Source organism: Oreochromis aureus, linkage group 3 (assembly GCF_013358895.1).
Source record: "Oreochromis aureus strain Israel breed Guangdong linkage group 3, ZZ_aureus, whole genome shotgun sequence".
NCBI lineage: Eukaryota > Metazoa > Chordata > Actinopteri > Cichliformes > Cichlidae > Oreochromis > Oreochromis aureus.
Window position 1 is genome coordinate 111,676,369 of NC_052944.1, and position 25,350 is coordinate 111,701,718.

Here is a 25,350-nt window from a genome sequence, read left to right on the forward strand (position 1 = left end):
CTGCTCCTCTGTCATGCAGCGTCCCACAGGGCTAAATTTTAGGGCCACTGTTGTTTTTACTGTATTTATTGCCTCTGGGTTCCATCCTTAGAAGGCATGGGATCTCTTTTCACTGTTTTGCCGATGACTGCCAAATTTATTTGCCACTGAAGCAGAAGGGTGGCATCTCCATAAAACCTCTCATGACATGCCTAGATGACATTAAAGCTTGGTTGGCTGTAAACTTTCTAAATTTTAATGAAAAGAAAACAGAGTGGTTGGTGTTTGGAACCAGTGGTCCCTGTGAGTCCTCCTTTTTAGATTTTGGACCCCTGGACGTTTATTTTAAGCCTGTTGTTACTGACCTTGGTTTTATGTTGGACAGTGATTTTAAATTGGACAACCAAATCAGAGCAGTAGTGAAGTCCAGTTTTTATCATTTAGGGCAGGGGTGGGCAACTCCAGGCCTCGAGGGCCGGTGTCTCTGCAGGTTTTAGATGTGTCCTTGAACCAACACAGCTGATTTAAATGGCTAAATTAGCTCCTCAACATGTCCTGAAGTTTTCCAGAGGCCTGGTAACGAACTAATCATGTGATTCAGGTGACCCAAGGTGAGATCTAAAACCTGCAGGACACTGGCTCTCGAGGCCTGGAATTGCCCACCCCTGATTTAGGGGGACTGGCAAGAGTGAAATATTTTCTTTCTAGGCAGCACTTTGAAAAAGTGATCCATGCTTTTATTTCTTCCCGTGTGGACTACTGTAATGCACATCATGTGGGGGTCAGTCATTTGTTGCTCTCACGTCTGCAGCTGGTTCAAAATGCGGTTGCACTATTCCTAACAGGAACTCCTAAAAGAGAGCATATAACCCATGTCCTGGCCTCATTGCACTGGCTGCCTGTGTCTTTTAGAGTTCATTTAAAAATTCTTATGTTTGATTTTAAATCCTTAAACCCTGGAGAGGCCCCTTAACTGTCCACTTTTAAATTGCATCTTAAAATTCACTTTTATTCTTTGGCTTTTAACCTCAGCAGAACTTAGTTTTCTCTTGTAATGAAAATACTTATTTATTAATTATTTTACTTTTTCTTTTATTTGGCTTTTATTTATATCATATGTAATTTTATTATATGGCTCCAATGTACAGCATGTTGTTTCAGCTGTGTTTGTTTTAAAGTGCTTTATAAATAAAGGTGATGATGAACCACTGTAGTAGAGAAAAGAGTTGTACTGTTAGATCTGATAAATGTTCCATAATCTCAAGATTTAGCTGCAGATGGAGCTTATAGTTGTGTGTGTTTGTGTGATACATGTTCTTATGAACAACATGAGTGATATCTTTTAGAGACAACATTTAGGTTTAAGGGCAATAGAAAGAATTGATGGAAATTAGATGTGGAAAATATTATGAAGAAATGTGGATTTTACCTTTTCCCACTTCTCAATTTCATTGAGGGATTGTGTATATTGTGTCTAATTAAACCGATTCTATGAAACATACCTCATCCTATGTTCTTCTTTTCTCTCCTGTGTGAGAAAATCTTTTTGGGTCATTCATAAAATATTCTGTTGCAGATCCTGGAGGACAAAATAGTTTCTTTTGTAAAGAACGAGCTGAGGAAGATTCAGACAGATCTGAGTCCAGATGAGCTACAGTGTTTTAAGAGTCAATGTGAGGATGAGGATGTATTACAGGGTGTGGATGAAGAACAGAGTAAGAGCAGCAGAGAAGCATTTGTGATGATTACAGTGGACTTCCTGAAGAGAATGAAGCAGAATAAGTTTGCTGAGCGTTTGCTGAGAAGTGAGAATTATTCTTTAAATATTTAAACTGCTAAAACAATGTCTTAAAATAGTCAAAAATACATGCAAAATATGTGAACTTGATAAAGCCTTCATTTGTGTTTCTGTCGAGTCACTCAGGAACCTGCACTAGAAACTTCAAGTGGTGTCAGCATGAATTTAAATCTACTCTGAAGAAGAGGTTCCAGTGTGTGTTTGAGGGAATCACTAAAGCAGGAAACCCAACCCTTCTGAATCAGATCTACACAGAGCTCTACATCACAGAGGGAGGGACTGCAGAGGTCAATGGTGAACATGAGGTCAGACAGATTGAAACAGCATCCAGGAAACCAGACAGACCAGAAACAACAATCAGACAAGAAGACATCTTTAAAGCCTCACCTGGAAGAGAAGAACCAATCAGAACAGTGCTGACAAAGGGAGTGGCTGGCATTGGGAAAACAGTCTTAACACAGAAATACACCCTGGACTGGGCTGAAGACAAAGCCAACCAGGACTTCCAGTTCATATTTCCATTCACTTTCAGAGAGCTGAATGTGCTGAAAGAGGAAAAGTTCAGCTTGGTGGAACTTGTTCATCACTTCTTTACTGAAACCAAAGAAGCAGGAATCTGCAGCTTTGAAGACTTCCAGGTTGTGTTCATCTTTGATGGTCTGGATGAGTGTCGACTTCCTCTGGACTTCCACAAAACTACAATCCTAACTGACCCTAGAAAGTCCACCTCAGTGGATGTGCTGCTGATAAACCTCATCAGGGGGAAACTGCTTCCCTCTGCTCGCCTCTGGATAACCACACGACCTGCAGCAGCCAATCAGATCCCTCCTGACTGTGTTGGCATGGTGACAGAGGTTAGAGGGTTCAGTGACCCACAAAAGGAGGAGTACTTTAGGAAGAGATTCAGAGATAAGAAGAAGGCCAACAGGATCATCTCCCACATTAAGATATCACGAAGCCTCCACATCATGTGCCACATCCCAGTCTTCTGCTGGATCACTGCTACAGTTCTGGAGGATGCGCTGGAAACCAGAGAGGGAGGACAGCTGCCCCAGACCCTGACTGAGATGTACATCCACTTCCTGGTGGTTCAGGCCAAAGTGAAGAAGGTCAAGTATGATGGAGGAACGGAGACAGATCCACACTGGAGTCCAGAGAGCAGGAAGATGATTGAGTCTCTGGGAAAACTGGCTTTTGATCAGCTGCAGAAAGGAAACCTGATCTTCTATGAATCAGACCTGACAGAGTGTGGCATCGACATCAGAGCAGCCTCAGTGTACTCAGGAGTGTTCACACAGATCTTTAAAGAGGAGAGAGGACTGTACCAGGACAAGGTATTCTGCTTCATCCATCTGAGTGTTCAGGAGTGTCTTGCTGCTCTTCATGTCCATCTGACCTTCATCAAGTCTGGACTCAATCTAGTGGAAGAACAAGTCATTACACCCCAGATGTCTCAAAGAAGAGAAGAATCTATAGAGAAACACTTCTACCAGAGGGCAGTGGACAAGGCCTTGCAGAGTCCAAATGGTCACCTGGACTTATTCCTCCGCTTCCTCCTGGGTCTTTCACTGCAGACCAATCGGACTCTTCTACAAGGTCTGCTGACCCCGACAGGAAGTAACTCACAGACAAATCAGGAAACAGTCCAATATATCAAGAAGAAGCTCTGTGAGCATCTGTCTGCAGAGAAAAGCATCAATTTGTTTCACTGTCTGAATGAACTGAATGATCGTTCTCTAGTGGAGGAGATCCAACAGTACCTGAGATCAGGAGTTCTCTCCACAGACAAACTTTCTCCTGCTCAGTGGTCAGCACTGGTATTCACTTTACTGTCATCAGAAAAAGATCTGGATGTGTTTGACCTGAAGAAATACTCTGCTTCAGAGGAGGCTCTTCTGAGGCTGCTGCCAGTGGTCAAAGCCTCTAACAAAGCTTTGTATGTATGCAAACTTTTATTGTTGAAATATTTATGCAATGTGTGGTTATAGCATCAGGAAGTCTTTGCATTTCTAAAACATTTGTGAATGTAAGCCTTATCAAAGTGGACGCAGAGTTTTTCCTTAACTCTTCAAAAACTAGTATAGATAAAAAGAAAACAATAAAAATCCCCAGAATGAGCGAAAGCAGCTTGTTTCCAACAGGGGATGAATGGTGGCTGAATCAGATTTTAGTTTGTGTCAATTAAGGATTATTTTGAATTATATCTAGCAACAACAATCACAGATGTTCTAATTTGCAAAGTACACAAGCCTGTGTTAGTGGGTATTGATCTATAATCACTGAAAGTACTAGCTCCCCAGTTGTTTAACAGATATAGAGGTGTAACTGTTGTTTCAAAGAACATTGCAATTTGTTTTCGCTCGAATTACAAATATTTGTTTTTTGTATATATATATATATATATATATATATATATATATATATATATATATATATATATATATAATGTGTGTGTGTGTGTGTGTGTGTGTATCAATTTTCAGACTGTCTGGCTGTAATCTCTCAGAGAGAAGCTATGAATCTCTGTGCTCAGTTCTCATCTCTAAGTCTTTTAGTCTGGGACAACTGGACCTGAGTAACAATGACCTGGAAGACTCAGGAGTAAAGCTGATGTCTGCTGGATTGAGGAGTCCAAACTGTTCATTGACAACTCTCAGGTGAGGATTAAAGATTTTTTCATTACTTTATATTCATAATCTGGATTATCCTTTTGCTAAAAAAAACAAAAAAACATTGTTAAAATCTAAATTGACCTTTTATTCATATTTAGTTTTATTGGTCTCTGATATACTGTTTTTATGTATTCATTTTCATATCCATTTTTTTAAACCATTGAGCATGAACCTGTGTGTAACATGGTTCTTAAGTGCCGGTCTGTTGAAAGATTTCAGATATTCTGGATTCATAATATTTCGATTTCTTTTCATTGCTACAAACGGTTTCTTGTAAGATTGCAGCAAGTGTACTTCAAACCTTTTATTTATGGCAGCATAGCTGTGATAAGCAGGTCCTGAGTTTGATTCAACTGCGGCCCATGTCACCCCTACTTGCAGCCCACATAATGGCATGAAGAACTATTTTTAAAAATTATTATTCAAAAAATTATGTCATATGAAGGCAACAGGCAGAGTGTTACAGGCATAGCCTTAAAGAATAGTTGCAGTGTCTTCGTAAGTCTTCGTCGCATCTATCTGTGTGCAAGCGAAGATATGCCCGAACATTTCTTCTCGACATCGGCAGAAACAAACTTTTTAAGTTAAACTCTGTGGACACTGAGGAGCTGAAAGATCTGGGTCTGCTCCGAAGGCCTACTCAATCACCGACCCCCACTCCTGCACTTCGCCCACAATGGAAGCGCCTCAAGCGGTGTGAGAGGAAGCAGAAGAGGGTAAGCGCTGTGGCATCCGAGCTAGGCTAGCGGCTAGCCCACACAAACCCGCCATCCCTCTATCGTTCTGGCCAACGTCGCTCGCTAGAAAATAAACTGGACGACATCCGACTGCTACGTTCTTCTCATAGGAATGTAAAGGACTGCTGTGTTTTTGTGTTCACGGAAACATGGCTCAGCGACAGTGTCCCGGACCATGCCATTCAGCTCGACCAGCTAACATGCTACCGTGCTGACAGAGTCATCGTCGCGGGAGGTAAGACCCGCGGGGGAGGACTTTGTGTTTACATCAATGATGCCTGGTGTCGCGATGCTGTTGTGGTCTGCAAACACTGCTCACCAGTGCTGGAGTTTATGGTTATTAAGTGCCGGCCATTCTATCTACCGAGGAATATACAGCCATTCTACTGTGCGCTGTGTACATCCCTCCCTCCTCCAATGTTAACAACAGGAACGAGGCACTGAATGAACTGTACCAGCACATCAGTGAGCAGCAGACAGTCCATCCTGATGCTTTTCTCATCCTGGCTGGGGATTTCAATCATGCAGACTTAAAGTGCGTGTTTCCAAAAATACAACAACACATAGACTTTCCAACAAGGGGAAATAACACACTGGACTTTGTTTACACCACCCGGAGAGGAGCTTACAAAGCTTTTCCCCTCCCCCACCTCGGCGCCTCAGACCATATCACTGTCATGCTAATGCCTGCCTACAGACCGCTCGTTAAAGTCTCCAAACCGGTTCGTAAGCAGATACAAGTGTGGCCAGAAGGGTCTTCAGAGGCTTTACAGGACTGTTTTACCATCACAGACTGGAACATGTTTAAGCAGGCTGCCACCTATAACAACACCACTGACCTCCAGGAGTACGCAGAGACTGTTACTGCCTACATCAACAAGTGTATTGAGGATGTAACAGTCACAAAAACCATAACTGTCCGGGCAAATCAAAAACCATGGATGACAGGAGAGGTCTACAGGCTGCTGAAAGCTCGGAATGTTGCCTTCAGAGAAGGAGACGAGGCGAGCCTGAGGACAGCTAGGGCCAACCTTTCCCGTGGCATCAGAGAGGCTAAGAGACAGTACTCCAGGAAAATATCTCATCACTTCAAAGACAGCAGAGACTCACGGAGCCTGTGGCGGGGCATTCAGACCATCACAGATTACAAGCCCCCACCACAGACCTGTGATAGCACTACCCCCCTGCTGAACGAGCTGAACACTTTCTTTGCTCGCTTTGAAGTCCAAAACAGCACCACTGCACAGAAGACCCCACCCCCTCCTGGCGACCAGGTGTTGACTCTGTCCCCGGACAGCGTGAGGAGATCCCTCAGCAGGATCAATGCACGTAAAGCTCCGGGTCCTGACAACATTCCTGGTCGTGTACTGAGAGACTGTGCGGTGGAACTCACTGATGTCTTCACAGACATCTTCAATATATCACTTATCCAGACTGTCGTCCCCACATGTTTTAAAGCCACCACAATCATTCCGGTTCCAAAAAAGTCATCTCCCTCCTGCTTTAATGACTACCGTCCGGTTGCACTCACTCCCATCCTGATGAAGTGCTTCGAACGACTAGTCATGCAACACATCAAGACTGTCCTGCCCCGTCCCTGGATCCCTTCCAGTTTGCGTATCGCCCAACCGCTCAACCGATGATGCTATCTCCACTGCTCTCCACTCAGCACTCACACACCTGGACAAAAAAGACTCATATGTTCGAATGCTGTTCATTGATTTCAGTTCAGCATTCAACACTATAATCCCCCAACAGCTCACTCAAAAACTGGTCCAGTTGGGGCTTAACACCTCTCTGTGCAACTGGCTGTTGGATTTCCTCACCGGAAGACCTCAAGCAGTACGGGTCGGCAGTAATACATCCAGCACCATCATTTTAAACACGGGGCCCCGTGCAGGGATGTGTGCTGAGCCCCTCCTCTTCACTCTGCTGACCCATGACTGCACTCCATCATACAGCTCCAACCTCTTCATCAAGTTTGCGGACGACACAACGGTGGTGGGTCTCATTAGCAACAGGGATGAGACCGACTACAGAAGTGAGGTGAGTCGCCTGGCCACGTGGTGTGTTGACAACAATCTCTCTCTGAATGTGGAGAAGACGAAGGAGATTGTTGTGGACTTCAGGAGAATGCACACCCAACATGCTCCTCTGACCATTGACGGAGCGTCTGTGGAGAGAGTGAGCAGCACTAAGTTCTTGGGTGTGCACATCACAGAGGATCTCTCCTGGATGTACAACACCACAGCACTGGCCAAGAAATCACAGCAGCGTCTCTTCTTTCTCCGCAAAACTAAGAAGAGCAGGAGCACCAGCCCCATCATGTACACTTTCTACAGAGGCACCATAGAGAGCATCCTGTCGAGCTGCATCACTGTGTGGTTTGGAGCCTGCAATGCGTCCTGTCACAGAACCCTCCAACGCATAGTGAGAGCTGCAGAGAGGATCATTGGTGTCTCTCTCCCCTCCCTCCAGGACATTTACAGCACCCGTCTCACTAAAAAGCCCTTTGCATAGCGGCTGATCCCACGCACCCAATGCAAAGCTTCTTCAAGTTGCTGCCGTCAGGGAGGCGACTGAGGAGTCTCCAAGCCAGGACCAGCAGACTGAAGGACAGCTTCATCCATCAGGCTGCCAGGAAGCTTAACTCCTCCCGATTCTGCCCCTCTCCCTCTCTCCTCCACGGTCTCACTGAACTCTGTCACACACACACACACACACACACACACACACACACACACACACACACACTCTCTGACTCACTCACTGGCCTGCACCAGTTATTAGCCACCTGTGGAGCATTGGACTGCCATTACCTCATAAGACTTTGTTCTGTTACACTACCTCCTACCGTACATTACCAAATCTCCATTTGCACTATTTGCCTATTTGCACTACCCTGCCTGGTCTACACTGAATGTCATCTACCGTTACCGTTACCTGAATATTGTATATTGTATATTGTATAGCTTGTACTGTATTTATTCAAATTTTACTTTTTAATTATTTTACTTGCATTTTTAATCTCTCTCTTATATTTAAATGTTCATTGCTACTTCTTCTAGGGTTTGAGAGTAACGGAATTTCTATTCTCTGTATGTCCTGTACATATGGCAGAATTGACAAATAAAGTTGACTTTGACTTTGACTTTGAATGTAGTCTCATGGGCAGTGTAGTCCGTGCTACAGAGAGAATGCATGAGTCTGCACCTGTTATGTGTTTGTGAGCGTGAGGGAGGAAGAAACAGGAGAGTTGAAAATTACAAGTTGTCAGGAGATGAAACAGGAGATGGAAGCATGTAAATATAATAGTAACCACTGCAGCCAAAAAGAGTGCCTGACAAGCCCAGTTGTAAATAAGATATTAAGGCCCAAATGTACACTGTGTTTGTGTTTTCCTCCCAAACAAATACTTCAGTTGGAGCAGCCTTTCAGTGTCCCTCTCTGTCTCTCGCTGGCAAAGTTGACCCAGACAGTAAAACTAGTCCTCGGCTACGAGCCCGATGTGGAACCCCATGTATTAGCCTGAGGTCCCTTTACTATGGTTCTGAGCCACGGACCTGTTTTATATATGTCCAGAATAGTTTTCTATACGAGATTGCTGCAAAAAGTCATTTTATATTAAGATTTAAAAAATCTAGTTGGTTTATCATTCGTTAATTTGTATAGCACATTTAATCACAACAGCACGGTTGATGAAAGTGCTGTAAACGAATGCAAAATAACTATTAAAATAATCGATATACCCCTCCGCAAATCGCTACATTATCATGGTGGAGTTGTGTGTCCCAGGGATCCCAGGGCCTATGTTGTCTGGGGTATTTTGCCCCCTGGTAGGGTCTCCCATGGCAAATTGGTCCTGGGTGAGGGACCAGAAAAGTCTCCTGGAGAGGGGCTGGACTCTGTCTCAGTCTGGAGTTGCCCCTGGTGAGAGGCGGCGGGCTGGGGTGGGTATTCTAATATCCCCTCGGCTTGCTGCTGGTATGTTGGGGTTTTTCCCGGTGGATGAGAGGGTTTGTTCCCTGCACCTCAGGGTCGGGGAACGGGTCCTGACTGTCATCTGCGCCGCTTATGCGCCGAGTGGCAGTTCAGAGTACCCAGCCTTCTTACAGTCCCTGGGGGGGGAAACTTCAATGCTCATGTGGGTAACAACAGCGAGACCTGGAGGGGCATGATTGGGAGGAACGGCCTCCCTGATCTGAACCCGAGCGGAGTTTTGTTATTGGACTTCTGTGCAGATCACAGTTTGGCCATAACGAATACCTTGTTCGAACATAAGAGTGTCCATAAGTGCACGTGGCACCAGGACGCTCTAGGTCAATGATCGACTTACAACCATATGTTCTGGACACTCGGGTAAAGAGAGGGGCTGAGCCGTCAACTGATCACCACCTGGTGGTGAGTTGGATCAGGTGGCGGGGGAGGACACTGGACAGACCCGGTGCACCTAAACGCGTAGTGAGGGTGTGCTGGGAACATCTAGCAGAGGCCCCAGTCCGCGAGGTCTTCAATGCACACCTCCGGCAGAGCTTCAACAGCATTCCTAGGGAGACTGGGGACATTGAGTCCGAATGGACCATGTTCAGCGTCTCCATCGCCGAAGCTACTGCATTGAGCTGCGGCCGCAAGGTGGTTGGTGCCTGCCGTGGTGGTAACCCCCGAAACAAATGGTGGACACCAGAGGTGAAGGGAGCCACCAGGCTGAAGAAGGAGTCCTATTGGGCTTGGTTAGCCTGTGGGACTCCAGAGGCAGCTGACAGGTATCGACAGGCCAAGCGGAATGTGGCTCGGGCAGTGGCTGAAGCAAAAACTCGGGTGTGGGAGGAGTTCGGAGAGGCCATGGAAAAAGACTTTCAAACGGCCTCAAAGAGATTCTGGCAAACCGTCAGGCGTCTCAGGAGTGGAAAGCAGTGCTTTGCCTGCACTGTGTATAGTGCTGGCGGAGCACTGCTGACGTCGACTGAGAAAATTGTCATATTGTCAGAATACTTCGAGGACCTCCTTAATCCCACTGACACATCTTCTGAGGAGGAAGCAGAGTCTGGGGACGAGGGGAATAACCCGCCAATTTCCGGGGGCGAGGTTACTGAGGCAGTTAAACGACTCCTTGGTGGCAGAGCCCCTGGTGTTGATGAGGTCCGCCCCGAGTTCCTGAAGGCTCTGGACGTTGTAGGGCTGTGCTGGTTGACACGCCTCTACAATGTTGCGTGGAGATCAGGGGCAGTACCACTGGACTGGCAGACCGGGGTGGTGGTCCCCATCTTAAAGAAGGGAGACCGGAGGGTGTGTTCCAACTACAAGGGGATCACACTCCTCAGCCTCCCTGGGAAAGTCTATGCCAGGTTGCTGGAAAGGAGAGTTCGTCCGCTTGTCGAACCTCGGCTACACGAGGAACATTGCAGTTTTCATCCTGGTCGCGGAACACTGGACCAGCTCTTTAGCCTCTCGAGGATACTTGAGGGTGGCCTCAGAATCTCATCTTTGCTTTTTGCAGATGATGTGGTTCTGTTGGCTTCATCGGGTGAAGGCCTCCAGCTCGCACTGGAACAGTTAACAGCCGAGTGTGCAGCAGTGGGAATGAGGATCAGCACCTCCAAATCTGAGGCCATGGTTCTCAGCCGTAGAAGGGTGGAGTGCCCACTCTGGGTCGGGGATGAGTTCCTGCCTCAAGTGGAGGAGTTCAAGTATCTCGGGGTCTTGTTCGCGAGTGATGGGAGAAGGGAGCTGGAGATCGACAGACGGATTGGTGCTGCGGCTGCAGTGATGTGGACACTGCACCGGTCCGTCGTGGTGAAGAGAGAGCTGAGTGTAAAAGCGAAGCTCTCAATTTACCGGTCAATCTACGTCCCTACCCTCCCCTATGGCCACGAGCTGTGGGTAGTGACCGAAAGAACGCGGATACAAGCGGCAGAGATGAGCTTGCTCCGAAGGGTGGCCGGCCTCTCCCTTAGAGATAGGATGAGAAGTAGAGCCGCTACTCCTCCCCATTGAAAGGAGCCAGTTGAGGTGGTTCAGGCATCTGAAAAGGATGCCTCCTGGGCGCCTCCTGGGTGAGGTGTTTTGGGCATGTCTCACTGGGAGGAGGCCCCGGGCACACCCAGGACACGCTGGAGAGATTATATCTCTCGGCTGGCCTGGGAACGCCTTAGTGTTCCCCCTGACAAGCTGGAGGAGAGGGAGGTCTGGGCTTCCCTGCTTAGGCTGCTGCCCCCGTGACCCGGCCTCAGATAAAGCGGATGAAAATGGATGGCTGGATGGATGAAATTGAATTGAATCTAGAGGAGAACTATTGGTCAAGAACTACAGGAAACATTTGACCTCTGTGATTGCAAATGGCTTGTCTAACAAATATTAACACTGATTTTCTAAGGTGTTCAAATACTTATGTGCAGCAGTACTATACAAATAAATTCTTTAAAAATCATACAATGTGATGTGAAAAGAATAGAATATAACAATCCTTTAATTTCCCACAAGGGGAAATTTGGGAGTAACAGCAGCAAGAAAACACGTATACAAACAAACAGTACACAAGACACGGAACAGAAACATACAAATTTTACATATTTACATGAAGGACAGTGGTTACAAAGAACTGAGTACCATACTGTTATTAAACTAAATAAAATTAAATACAGATAAGAGGCAAGCCTGGTTATAGTGTGAATCGGTTGATAAAATAGTGCAAGTGACAGTGCTGATGTAAACATTTATGTTTTTTGGGAGCAGTTCTGATTGTAGTCTGACAGCTGCAGGTAAATGGACTGATTCTTATATAGCGCTTTGCTACTCTCCCGGAGTACTCAAAGCGCTGTATACAACATCCCTTATTCGCCCATTCACACCCACTCATACAAGCACTTCTAAACTCAAGTGCAACTAATAAGTATTCACACACATTCACACTCCGATGAATGCATCGGAGGGCAACTTGGGGTTAGTATCTTGCCCAAGGATATTTGGCATGCAGACTGGGGCAGCCAGGAATCGAACCACCAACCTTCCAATCAGTAGTTGATCTGCTCTACCACCTGAGCCACAGCCACAAGGACCTGCTGAAATGCTCCTTCATGCATCTAGGATGCAGCAGTCTGTCACTGAAGGAGCTCTGCAGTTCAGCAACATTTACATGCATGGGGTGGGAGACTTTCCATCAGAGATGTTATTTTGGCCAGCGTCCTTCTGTCTCCCACCACCTGCACTGGGTCCAGGGTGCATCCCAGAACAGAGCTGGCCTTCCTAATGAGTTTATCCAACCTCTTCCTCTGAGCTGCCGATAAACTGATGCTCCAACATACAACACTGTAAAAAATGACAGATGCCACCACAGAGTCATAGACGGTCTTTAAAAGCACTCCCTGTACTCCAAATGACCTCAGCGGCCTCAGCAGGTAGAGTCTGCTTTGACCCTTCCTGTAAAGAGCAGTGTTGTGGCTCCAGTCCAGTTTATTATTCAGGTGAACACCCAGGTACCTATAAGAGTCCACTATCTTAATGTCCACTCCCTGGATGTTCACCGGTGTCAGTGTGGTGGGTCTGCGTCTCCGGAAATCCACCACCAACTCCTTGATTTTCCCGGCGTTGATCAGCACGTGGTTCTGCTGACACCAGTCCACAAAGTCCAGAGTCCACTGTCTGTACTCTGAGTCGTCCTCACCTGTGATGAGGCCGACTATGGCAGAGTCATCAGAGAACTTCTGTAGGTGGCACCGTGGGGAGTTGATGGAGAAGTCTGCAGTGTAGAGGGTGAAGAGGAACGCACCATTCTTCTTCACCCTCTAGCACAGTTCAGCACAGCACAGTTCCCTGTGGTGCCCCCGCACTGCAGACCAGCGTGTCAGAAACACAACCATGTGACCTCACATACTGTGGGCGTTCTGTGAGGTAGTCCAGTATCCACTGGGACATGTGGTGGTCCACACCCGATAGCTCCAGCTTGTCTCTCAGGATTCGTGGCTGGATGGTGTTGAAAGCACTAGAGAAATCAAAGAACGTGATCCTCACAGTGCTTCCAGGCTTCTCCAGGTGAGTGCAGGAGCTAGATGATGGCGTCCTCCACCCCGATGCCAGGCTGGTAAGCAAACTGCAGCAGATCCAATGAAGACCTCACCAGGGGGCACAGATGGTTTAGAACCAAACTCTCGAGGGTCTTCATCAGATGTGATGTCAGGGCTACCGTCCTGTAGCTGCTGAGGTCCTTGGGATGGGAGGTCTTTGGTACCGGTACCACACAGGAGGTCTTCCACAGCTGTGGTACTTTCCCCAGTGACAAGCTCAGGTTGAACAGATATCCTAGGATGCCACACAGTTCATCTGCGCAGCACCTCAGGAGCCTGGAGCTGATCCCATCTGGACCTGCAGCCTTCCGCACCTTGATCTTGCGAAGCTCATTCCTCACTTGAAGTGCTGAGATGGAGAGAGGGGATTTTGGGGGATGGGGGTGTATGTTAGAGTCCACAGAAGCCGGGGATGGGTGTGATGGCTGGGAGCTGAGAGGTGTGAAGAACTGTGATGAAAGACAGGTGGGCCCTGAAGATGAGGGAGATTGCAGCAGGGGGGGGAGTTGATCAAACCTATTAAAATATTTATTTAGGTCATTCACCCACCCCAAGTCTCCTGCAGCCTGGGGGGTTGGTTTTTGTCCTGAGATTGTCTTCAGGCTGTTCAAACCCCTCTGATCTCCAAAAGTTGAATCTGTTCATCTGGACATAGCGTTTTGTGGGAGAAACGTTTCGTCACTCATCCAGGTGACTTCTTCAGTCTCAGCTGACTGCAGGTTTCCCCAACCTTATAAACAGTACATTTGCATAATGACTGAAACCAGCCCACTGAAAGAACAATAGGCTGTGAGGTCAGTTCCTTAATCATAATTATGCAAATTCCCATGACCATTGATCAACAATCACTGACCAAAACCCACTGATCAAAGAACACTGATCAATGGCCATGAGTACCATTCACAGAGAGTTGGGGAATGGCTGCAATCACAGCGTTGTAAGATGGTGACAGATGTACCCTTAGGCCCCCTCCTCGATTCAGAGATGGTCTTTCCCTCTTCACGTAAATGGCCTCCTTGACTCCGCGCTAAAGGGTTGAATTTTGCCGTCACACCGAGACAAATCCCCCTAGTGGAGCTGATCACAGCCACAGAAACAGCAATTCGCAACAACAATATTGCAGAAGTGGAAGCAGAGCAACTACGGACGAAAGTTTCGGCCTGTCTCAGCAATGCAAAGCCCCCAGCATCCAACATCACCATGGAGGAGAGGAAGGCACTCACTTCACTTAGTGATGACAACAACATTATCATCCTTCCGGCAGACAAGGGTAGGTGCACAGTATTGCTTAACCAGAAAGACTATCATGAGAAGATTTTGTCACTACTCAGTGATGAAAATACTTATGAGCCCCTGAAACGAGACCCAGGAAGTGGCTACAGGAAGAGGGTGATAGACTGTCTGAAGCAGTTGGAACAAGACAAGTATATTGACCGGACCTCATACCACTTACCACCACCGTACATACATTTTTGATATGTACGGTGTTGTCCACACAGAAGTTCATGTAATCCGTAATGCGGTCTGTGATGCTGTTGAGGTCATCCTCCAGGGGCTGCAGCGGTTGTCCCACACAGTAGAAGGGAAACAGTCCCTCAGAGCCTCTTCAGTCTCTGCCGACCATTTCCTTACTGTGCGTTTCACTACTGGTTCTCTGTGAACTAGAGGATTATACACAGGCTGGAGATGAACCAGATTGTGATCTCAGCCCCCAGTGGAGGGAGAGGTGATGAGCTGTATGCCTCCTTGGTGTTAGCATACAATAAGTCCAATGTTTTATTGTCTCTGGTGTGGCAGGTGATGTACTGGGTGAAGGTGGGGAGAGTGGAGGACAGGGAGATGTGATTAAAGTCCTCAGAGATCAGGAAAAGGGCCTGAGGGTGCTGTGTTTGGAGTCTGCTGGTTACAGTGTGCAGGACATACACAGCTATCATAATCACGTGTTTAAATTCTCGCTGTAGATAGTACGATCTCATGCTAACCGCTAGCAGCTCAATGTCCTTACAGCATAGCGTCTCTTTGATAGATAAATGCCCAGAGTTAAACCATCTGTCGTTCACAAACACAGCCAGACCCCCTCCTCTCTTCTTACCACTCTCCGTTGTTCTGTCAGCCCGGATCAGATGGAAACCGTCTATGTTTATGTGTGAGTCCAGAGTTAGCGCGGTTAGCCACGACTCAGTGAAGCACATCAGGCTGCACTCCCTGTAGCTCCTCTGATCTCAGGTAAGAGCTCGTCTACTTTATTGGGGAGAGATCTCACATTCCCCATAATAACAGATGGAATCGCTGGCCGGTACCTCCTAACTTTACTGCAACGCCCGATCCCGGCCCGAGTGCCAAGTCTCTTCTTTCTCACCTCGCAGGGGATGTTGGCTCGCTCGGCAGTAGGCAGAACAGCGGAGGTCCTGAGGGCTAACAGCTGATCCCTGCTGTAAACAATGGGAGGTTGGACCTCCACGCGCTCTCCGGACACAGATGCCGTAAAGAATGTTATAAGAAACACGATTGTCCATAGAATTCTTAGCTCCATTGTGGAGTAGTACAGTCCACAAAAAAAAAAAAAAAAATAGAACAAGAAACACTATACAAAAAAAAAAAAAGAGAATAAAAAGAAGTCCGTCAGGTCGGAGCTGCTGATACTGGCTGCCAGCTCCCAATCTGGATGTTACTTCAAGAAGTGACATTCTTTAATTTCTTTTTAAATTCTGTCTCTCACAGCGGGAATCCACCTACAATGTCAATTTCAAACCACTCTTTGAATTCTAAGTGGGAGAACATACAAAATTGCAGGGTGTTCCTCACTGTAATTGAGAGTCTCTTGTGGAAACCTGGTCAAAATCTTAATCATCTGCATATTTTGATTTGGCAAAAACTTTGCACCAGATGACCTTCTTGATGTAAAATCTCTCTTGATCTCCAGAATTGGGATCAGCACTACAATACAGTGTTGCCAAGCATAGCAGAGTTGTGGCTGGTTCATTTTTACATCTGACCAATAGTGCTAAAGTTGAAAACATTCTCTCTCAGTGTGATCCTGAAAAAATGGTTTGAGCATTCGTTACTTTGATGTTTGGCTTTGACTGTAATTGACAATTTTCTAAATGTTCCCACAGAAGTCTTCAGTTGCTCCAAAACTCTGCAGTGAGATTACAGAAACAGGGGTAGTAAAAGAGAGATTGTACTTCTCCCATAATAGCTTCTATTAAGTGGCTTCCTTTTAAATTCAGAGTTTAATTAAAATCCTTTTCTCACAAAGTCCTGAATGATCAGACTATAAAGAAAGCACAATAGTACATTCACTTTAGGAATACAGGCTTACTTGCGATGTTTCCAAAAAGAGATTTAGATAATTAAACTTAAAACAATAGGGTTATCTAGTTAAATTTATGGATGGCCCTGTATTTGGAAATAAGAAAAACAAAATAAATCAAACCTTACGTGCAATATTCACAGCTTGATTGTTGTTTTACGTGTCTGCAGTCTGTCAGGCTGTCTGATCACAGAGGAAGGCTGTACTTCTCTGGCCTCAGCTCTGAGCTCCAACCCCTCCCATCTGAGAGAGCTGGACCTGAGCTACAATCATCCAGGTGGGTTCGGCATGGAGCTCCTTTCAGCTGGACTGAAGGATCCAAATTGGAAACTGGACACTCTCAGGTATGGTGAGAATGTCTGATACAGGAGGAAGAGCTTGAAACATTTCCTTTAAGTAATTTACTTCTTTAATCCCTGTTTGTTCCATGCAGACATGACATAAATGTTTATCCCTTTATTCACCTCTTTTCATTCATTGTGTGTTTCTACACCTGTCTGCATTCAACCATAAGGCATTATTAATCTCTGGCTCTCTTCCACTGTGTGTCTTTTGAACTGTCTTTCTCCCCTCACCCTAACTGCTTGTGGCAACCCTTTTCTGGATCTGCCAGAGGTTAGTTTGTGTTTAAAAAGAAGTTTTTTTATTCTTTCTTACCCATTGTCGCCAAACTGCTTGATCATAGAAGGTAATGTGATTACTGATGACAACCTTTTTTCACCTTTTCACTCTAATGTTGATTCATATAAATCTCTGAATAGCCACAGGTCCAGAACATAAACAATACTGTTAAAAGCATTTAATTACCCATCCAAATCATTGAATTCAGGTGTTATATCCACTGCCATGGTCACAGGTGTATAACATTAGGCACCTACGCATGCAGAATGCTTCTACAAACATTTGTAGTTGGTCTCAGGAGGTTAGTGGATTCCATTGAATGCCATATATACAACAAGTTCAGCTGTAAATATTCCTCACTAATAATTTTTTTTTAAAGTCACCAGTCAGTGGGCTTGTAATAAATTTGAGGTGATTGGTAATAATAGCACCTCAGCCGTGAAGTAGTAGTCCACTTAATATCACATAGCGGTGCCATCGAATGCTGAGGTGTATAGTGCGAAGAGGTCACCAACTTTCTGTCAGTCACCGCAGAACTCCAATCTTTATGTGGTCTTCAGATTATCTCAAAAACAGTGGATGAAGAGTTACAGGGAACTCAGAGAAGACCATCTCTGAATCGAGCAAGAGCCCTAAGGGTACATATCTCGCCATCTTGCAATTCTGTTATTGCAGCCATTCCCCAACTCTCTGTGAGTGGTACTCAGGGCCATTGATCAGTGGCCTACTGAAAACACTACGTCCAGATCAACAGAATCAATTTTTGGAGATTTACTTACCTGGATGATTGAGCATGCATCAAGACGATACCATCCCATGACTCATAGCTAGTGGGAAGTGTGGATCTCTTACTTGAAGTCAGGAAGGAGAGATTTGTGTTTGTTAGAAGGCAGGCTGAAATTGAATGGAAGTGTTAGGTTGATATTGATAATAGATGTCATTGAATTTGTAGCCTTGTTTCAAACTGTATGATCAAAGACATTCTTTTGTTTCTGTTCTCCTCCCGTACGTGTACAATGGTGAAGGCAATGGCTATAGTGTTAACTGCAGACATTGCATGTAAGGTTCTGGGTGTCCTTATTTAGTAAAGATGTTTACTTCTTGCCATTCACGGCTTCACCTATGCTTGTATATGTTGGACCGTTAAAGGGGTTAAGCCATACAGAGGGTGATGGGAGATGGCCATCTTTCTGACCAGGGATGATGTTAAAATGGTTGTAGCCAGGAAGTCATGCACATGCAGACATGCACACATGCACACACGCACAGTGTCTTAGCTTTTATGACACACCATAGGGGCTTTACAATGGGTGTTTGTGAAACTGTTTGTTACTGAATAAAAAAGCTGTGAGCGGAGGCCGGGGTTGGAGTTGTCTGGGATCAGGTGATGGGCTCTTAGCTTCAAGACACTGATCCGATCGGCTTCCCTTGCAAGTTGAAATGGATCGATCTCTGTTTTTTCTAGCTTTGTTCATGGTAATAATACGCCAAATTGCCAAGGCCAAGCCTTATATACACTGTAAGGACCGTGTGAAACTTATCTATGCCTTTATTGCCTCTAGATTAGACTACTGTAACTTCCTCTATATTGGCCACCAATCAACCATTCTTTGCAGACTGCAGCTTGTTCAAAATCCGGCGGCACGCTTTTTAGTGGGAACTGGCAGGTTTGATCCTATCACCCCTATCCTTGCTGACCTGCATTGGCTTCCCATCAAATATCGCGTTGATTTCAAAATTCTCTTGCTTACCTTTAAAATTATAAATAACATTGCTACTAGCTATCTTGCTGAACTTCTCAGCTTGTACACTCCTAGGAGAGCACTGAGATCAACGGGCCAACTGCTCTCAGTGGTTTTAAATGCAGTACACAAAGTTGTATTTTATTGTATTGTATAAGATTACTGGGGCCCGGTCCTAGAGCAGGCCCGGGGAGGATACTCGAGGGCAAGCGTCTGGTGGCCGGGATTTAGTCTAGCCTGAAAGAGGGACATGGACCCATCTTTCTGCAAGCCCACCAACCACAGTAGGTAATGCCAGACGGTGGCAAGGAACAGAGGTCCTGGTGGACTGATCCCCGGCTACCAAGATTGGCAATTGGGACATGGAATGTCACCTCTGTGTGGGAAGGAGCCTGAATTAGTGCGTGAGGTGAAGAAGTACTGGCTAGATAAAGTTGGGCTTAGTGTAGAGTTGCCCCTGGTGACATACAGCTGTCACCTGGTGTCCCTGGTGACATGTCCCAGTATACGAGAGGGTTTGTTCCCTGCGACTCTGGGATGGGGAAAAGGTCCTGACCATTGTCTGCACTTATGCGCCAAGTGGCGGTTCAGAGTACTGTTGTGTTCAGAATTTTTGGAAGGAATCTTGAAGGAGAAAGCAGGAGAAAGGATTTACTTTTCTTTTGGTAGTTGAAATCATAAGTTTACACAGCGCTGTGGACCTCTATGTTAACCAGCAGCATGTTTCACAAAAAGGATGACCCTCAAGAGGGTTTTACAACATTATTGTAGCTGCTATTGTATTATAGCAGCTATCTTCCTCCCGCACGGATGTGGCAGTCTTGGTGTCTCATCTGGTATTCGCTCCCTCCTCTGTAAGAGGCAGAAAAGGAAAACACTTTCCTGCCTACCCTAAGTTGGTTTAGAATATCATATTCGGAACTCTCTGACCTCTGACCTCTCTCTGAGACTTATTCTAATCATAATCTACATAATACTGAAACTTTGGCTGTAACTTTCTTTTTTCACATTAAACGTGAAATTTAATGTGGAACATACTCCAACTTCTAGCCTCAACTTGGAGATGTTTTAAAATTTCTTGTGCCGGGAACTTTACTTTTTACTGCACCTTCTAGCTGCAACTTTTTGCTTTCTTGCCTCCAGTCTGGTCCAGCAGACATGACTGCCTCTGCTGACAGGCGCAGGTATTTCTCGATAATCAACTTCATCCTCTATGTCATTTTCATTCTCCTGAATCCTTGATATTGCTGGTGGTCCATGTGTTTCTCCCAGCTCCCGTTCTGATTCCGTTGCTATCTCTTCTTCAATTTGAGGCCTAATTTCAGCCTTCTACAAACCGGTCTTTGTCTTTTTTAGTTTATTTTAGTCAGTTTGGATTTCTCCTTGGACTGATAACACCTCTGAGTTTTCCTGACCTGTGTCTTACTGACAGTCAAAGTCTCCTCCTCAAGATTTTTGTCAGTGTTTTCCTTTTGATTCTCAGGCTCTGAGTCACTCATCATCTCCTTTCTTCCAGTTTACTGTTCTCCTCCTTGAATCTCCTGAGTTGTTGTTGGAGGTATCACTGTGAAATCTCTTTGTAGCTTGTCTGTTGGAAGGAATGGGTTTTTAAGGGGATTATAGCAAGAATATGGGGAATCTCCTTCAGAACAGAGCCCCAGCATCCATGTGCTTTCGTTGCCTGACATCTGTGGAGTTTGAGTTCGCTTGGCTGGATCCTCTCTGGTAGTCATGTCCGACCAATAGCTTGTCCTTTGCACTCTGTTCACCAGCATCCTGTTGTTTTTCTCTCTCTGCATCAGGTTGTCATTTAGGTGTAATGTCCATTATCACTGAGTTCAAGTTCACTGGATGACCGATGTCCCCAGGTTTGCTGTCACATTTAGGCGAACTCAAACATTCAGGTTATTCAGGGTAGAGTTTAAACACAGTAGAAGCTTCAGGTGTGGTAGTTGGCAGCCCAGTTCTCAGTGATTAAGATTGTAATTTTTGGTCTTCACCTTGTAACTTGTAGTCTGGATTTTGGACTCTTCTTCCTTTTCCTCTTATCATCCAGTAGCACATATTTATGCTTGTCACCATGTGCTCTCGCTTTCTGTCCATCGCCTCAGACATTTTTGGAGCCTGCTGATTTCCCTCGTTCCTTCTTCCATTCTGAGTATGCATGCTCGTATTCATAATTAACTTGTTTCTCTATTTGGAATATGGCTGCACTCCTGGATAGTGTTGTGGAAGTTTTCCATTTAAATAAAGCCTGCAGATGAGCAGTGAGCGGTAGCTAACATTCTTTAATCAAAACACAAAGAACGGATAAACCAAGCTTGGTGCAGAGCCTGCATGACCACGGGGCAGATGGTCAGCAGAGTCTCCCGAGCCTAAAATGGCTCTCAGTTAAATACCTTCTTCAGAAACAAAAGGCAGTACACAGCTGTTTCACACCTTAAGATTTGCACTCCCTTGCTACCTCCCAGAGTCCTCAAAGAGACAAAAGATTCTTCCTGTGGAGTTGTCTGCTTCCCCCAACTTCCTTACTAGACCCCCACCATTTGTCTTAATGTATGGGTGTCAGACATATTAAGATCCAGTGGCACCGAGGCATTATACAATAAAATAATGTGATTAATACATAAATAAAAGAAATTCCTATAAAATCCCACCCTTTGATTCTTAACACTAGAATTACTGAGCCTTTTTTCCCTGGTGCAAGTCCCTACTACTAGATTTACTGGCCTGCGCAAATTTGCGTAAATTCCCCCCGACCTTAACACCTCTTGGCACCCCGCTGAGATTTTCACAGGTCGTCAGCTCCATTGTTCTCCTGCTTTTGTTGTGCAAACACACCTCCCCAACCCCTAACCATGAGAGATTCAAGTTTTTCCTTCCTGCAAGGCTACTTTCCTTCCTTACCTGCCTGCATGCCTGTCCATAAACATATATACACAGAGTTGTACATATATTTATATATTTATATAGCCACACCTTATATAATATGCATAAAGTCTAGTTATACACACAGACACATCTATATCATATATATACACACACACACACACACACACACACACATATATATATATATATATATATATATATATATATATATATATATATATATATATATATATATATATATATATAAAATGTTTGTATAGTGCACTTTCTATACCGTGCTCTGTCCACTTTTTTGCAATGACAATGCAGATTTTCCACTTGTGGGACAAATAAATGCAGATTTGCTGTGTGTGTGTGTGCGTGCATAAACATTGGCATTTGTTTACTCAGATCCAAGGCAGGCCAAACCTCTGTGTTACAACCTACATACAAAAGACAGACATTCACAATATATGGGTACACAAGTCTGTTTTATTTCAAAGTGTTTCAAATTTTACAGCGTTTGCAGACCCAGTGTCCATCATCCCTGCATTTGGCACAGGTGAATTTCTTACATGTTGCACAGGTAAATCTGCTGCGATCCCTGTTGCAGCTCTCTTGCACCTGGCACTGCGTTGTCTTTACAGTCCCTGGCACAGCAGCTGCAGCAGCCTGCCTCTGTGCTAAGATTTCCTTGTGCTGCATGAATCGGCTACGAAGTTGCTGAGCTAGAAGACGCAGAAACAATCTTCTTTTGCCTGTCCACCCTGTACATGCCTTGTACAAAATGTAGGCATTCACTGCCGCCAGGTCCAGCATATTGTAGAAAACCGCTACTGGCCACCTGCGTGTTGCTGATCTTACAGAATACATCCATGTCATTTGGTCCAACACGCCTACACCACACTGTAAAAGCAGAGCGAGAGAGTCATGAGTATATGTTTTTTTCTATAGGCCTGTATAGCACACATCAGAAAACATTGTAGCACTGGTGTAAATTGTACACACATTCACATACCTTCATGTGGTTGTAGTCTGTTATCGTGTTGGGTTTCCTCTTTCTGCTGATCGTCACGCCTTGGTGCATGGAACTTAGAACACACACAGTCTTGTTTTTTAGGTGCATAAATTGTCAAGGACACACTGCCACTTCTAAGCACTGAAGTGGAGAATACCTCTCGCTTTGCAGTATCTTTTGCAAGTTGAGGAAGTTCACGCGGACTTTATTCACCGTGCCCAGTAATGTTGTTTTGTGCTGCAGCAGTCTGTGCGACAGTGACAGTGAAGTAAAGAAATTGTCCGTTGTGACATTTCTTCCATCATCCAAAACGGCTCCATCAGTTTCATGACCACGCTTCTCTGCCAGCCTCTCTCCCTTCTGATGACTGGGGTCCTTTCCCAAGTAAGGAGATGCACTGCAGACATATTTGGTGTCCAAATCCGTGGCCATCCAGAACTTGATCCCAAATTTGTCTGGCTTGGTTGCAATATACTGGGTGAATGGACAACAAACCTTGGTAGGGAACAGCTGTTCATCTATGGTCATGTGTTCCCCTGGAGTGAAACTCTTAGCACAGTTCTCGTTGAAGCGTGTCCAGATGTCGAAGATCGCTGCAAATTTGTCTGTTTTCACCCGTTCTGCCCGCGTGTCCCTGTCATCAAATCGAAGGTGTTGCGTAATTGAAATGAATCTATCTCGGGCATTGTCTCTTTGATTAGTGGCACCAGAAAACTTTCTGACCAGCAATCCACAATGGCACCAACAGGACACATGATTGCTCTTACAAACAGGATTGAAATGGATGCCATAAGTTCATGAACTGCCAAATTCCAGTCCGGCTCTGTTCTGCGGGCTTGATGTACCGTGCACTCTCTGATGGTGTGCAGCATTCCCACGCCTAACAGGCAAAGGAAGCTTTGGAGCACACTTGTAACTTTACGCTGTCGGAAGATAAACAAATAGAAAATGGTAAATTTACATGAACCTCACTCTAAATGGGTTTATATAAATATCATATCTAATATGGCAGTGACAAACCTTAGCAGACTCTGTGGGTCCAGCTTGCGCAGTGAAGCACGAACGATTTGCTTCTGCACTGGGCATTCCAATGTCCTCCTCAACCCACACAGTGCCGTCTTTTGCCGTGTGGTTCTGGCTGGGCTTCCCAGTACCACGGGCCTCTTCCGTGGAGGCATGTTGGGTTCTTGTTCCGTCTCATTTTCAGATTCTTCTGAGGAGGCATCAGTGGCCTGCTGGACAAATGAAACCTCTCCTCCATCAGAATCTGCTTCGTCCATTTCCGGCAGTAAGGCCAAAGCCTGTTGCGTGGAGAGGTTCTTCCTGCGTGGCAGTGATACGGAGGCCATCCTGATGTGCGCTCTCAGAAATGCGAACAAGAAATGATTCTCCGGCCTGGGTCGGTCTGCTTTTATGCACAGCACTGTGCTGTAGGCAAGCAATGCCACTCCCTCACATACACAGTGACGATGGAACAATGGAAGATCTGTGCTGAGAGTCAAGGAAGGTGTGAATGTGTGTCTTTTATATTTGCAGGTCAGTCAATGTGTGGGATATTTTGTATAGATACGGCAGGCATTTCTGAAAGTTGTAACACAGAGGTTTGGCCTGACTTGGACCATTCTTTCCTTCCCTGCAAGGCTACTTTCCTTCCTTACCTGCAGCGTACTATACCCCATGGTAGTTTCTATGTGCAATATTTCTCATATGCAATATTAGATCTTGTCAATCCTTGTCACTACATTGGATGCCTGGCCATAAACATATATACATAGAGTTGTACATATATTTATATAGCCACACGTTATATAATATGCATAAAGTCTAGTTATACACACAGACACATCTATATCATATATATATATATATATATATATATATATATATATATGTATGTATGTATGTGTGTGTGTGTGTGTGTGTGTATATATATACACACACACACACACACACACACACACACACACACACACAAGTAGATAGATAGATGTGTGTGTGTGTGTGTGTGTATACACACCAATATTTTTAATACACGTGTCCATATTTATGTTTCCAGATTGTTTGTATAGTGCACTTTCTATACCTTGCTCTGTCCACTTTTTTTGCAATGACAATGCAGATTTTCCACTTGTGGGACAAATAAATGCAGATTTGCTGTGTGTGTGTGTGTGTGTGTGTGTGTGTGTGTGTGTGTGTTGTGCAACATTGGCATTTGTTTACTTAGATCCAAGGCAGGCCAAACCTCTGTGTTACAACCTACATACAAAAGACAGACATTCACAATATATGGGTACACAAGTCTGTTTTATTTCAAAGTGTTTCAGACTTTGAACGAACCTTGGTAGGGAACAGCTGTTCCCTACCAAGCATTTCTTGCAGCTGGCAACAACGGTCGTGCATTCAGTATAGTTGTGACTTCCGCAAAAAATGTGGTCAAAATCTCATGAGTAAGTTGAAGCATTTCTACCAGGCATTTCTGAAAGTTGTAACACAGAGGTTTGGCCTGCCTTGGATCTGAGCAACTCTGAGTGAGCAAATG

General features: G+C 45.2%; 1 protein-coding gene across 1 annotated transcript in view; it reads left to right on the forward strand.

The window, feature by feature from the left end:
* The window catches only part of LOC116331969, a 249,588-nt gene that overhangs the window by 91,205 nt on the left and 133,033 nt on the right, over window positions 1–25,350 (forward strand). Inside the window, exon 6 of the mRNA XM_039603810.1 lies at window positions 4,261–4,434. Within this exon, the coding sequence (XP_039459744.1) occupies window positions 4,261–4,434 (174 nt within the window). The remainder of the gene's footprint in view (window positions 1–4,260; window positions 4,435–25,350) is intronic.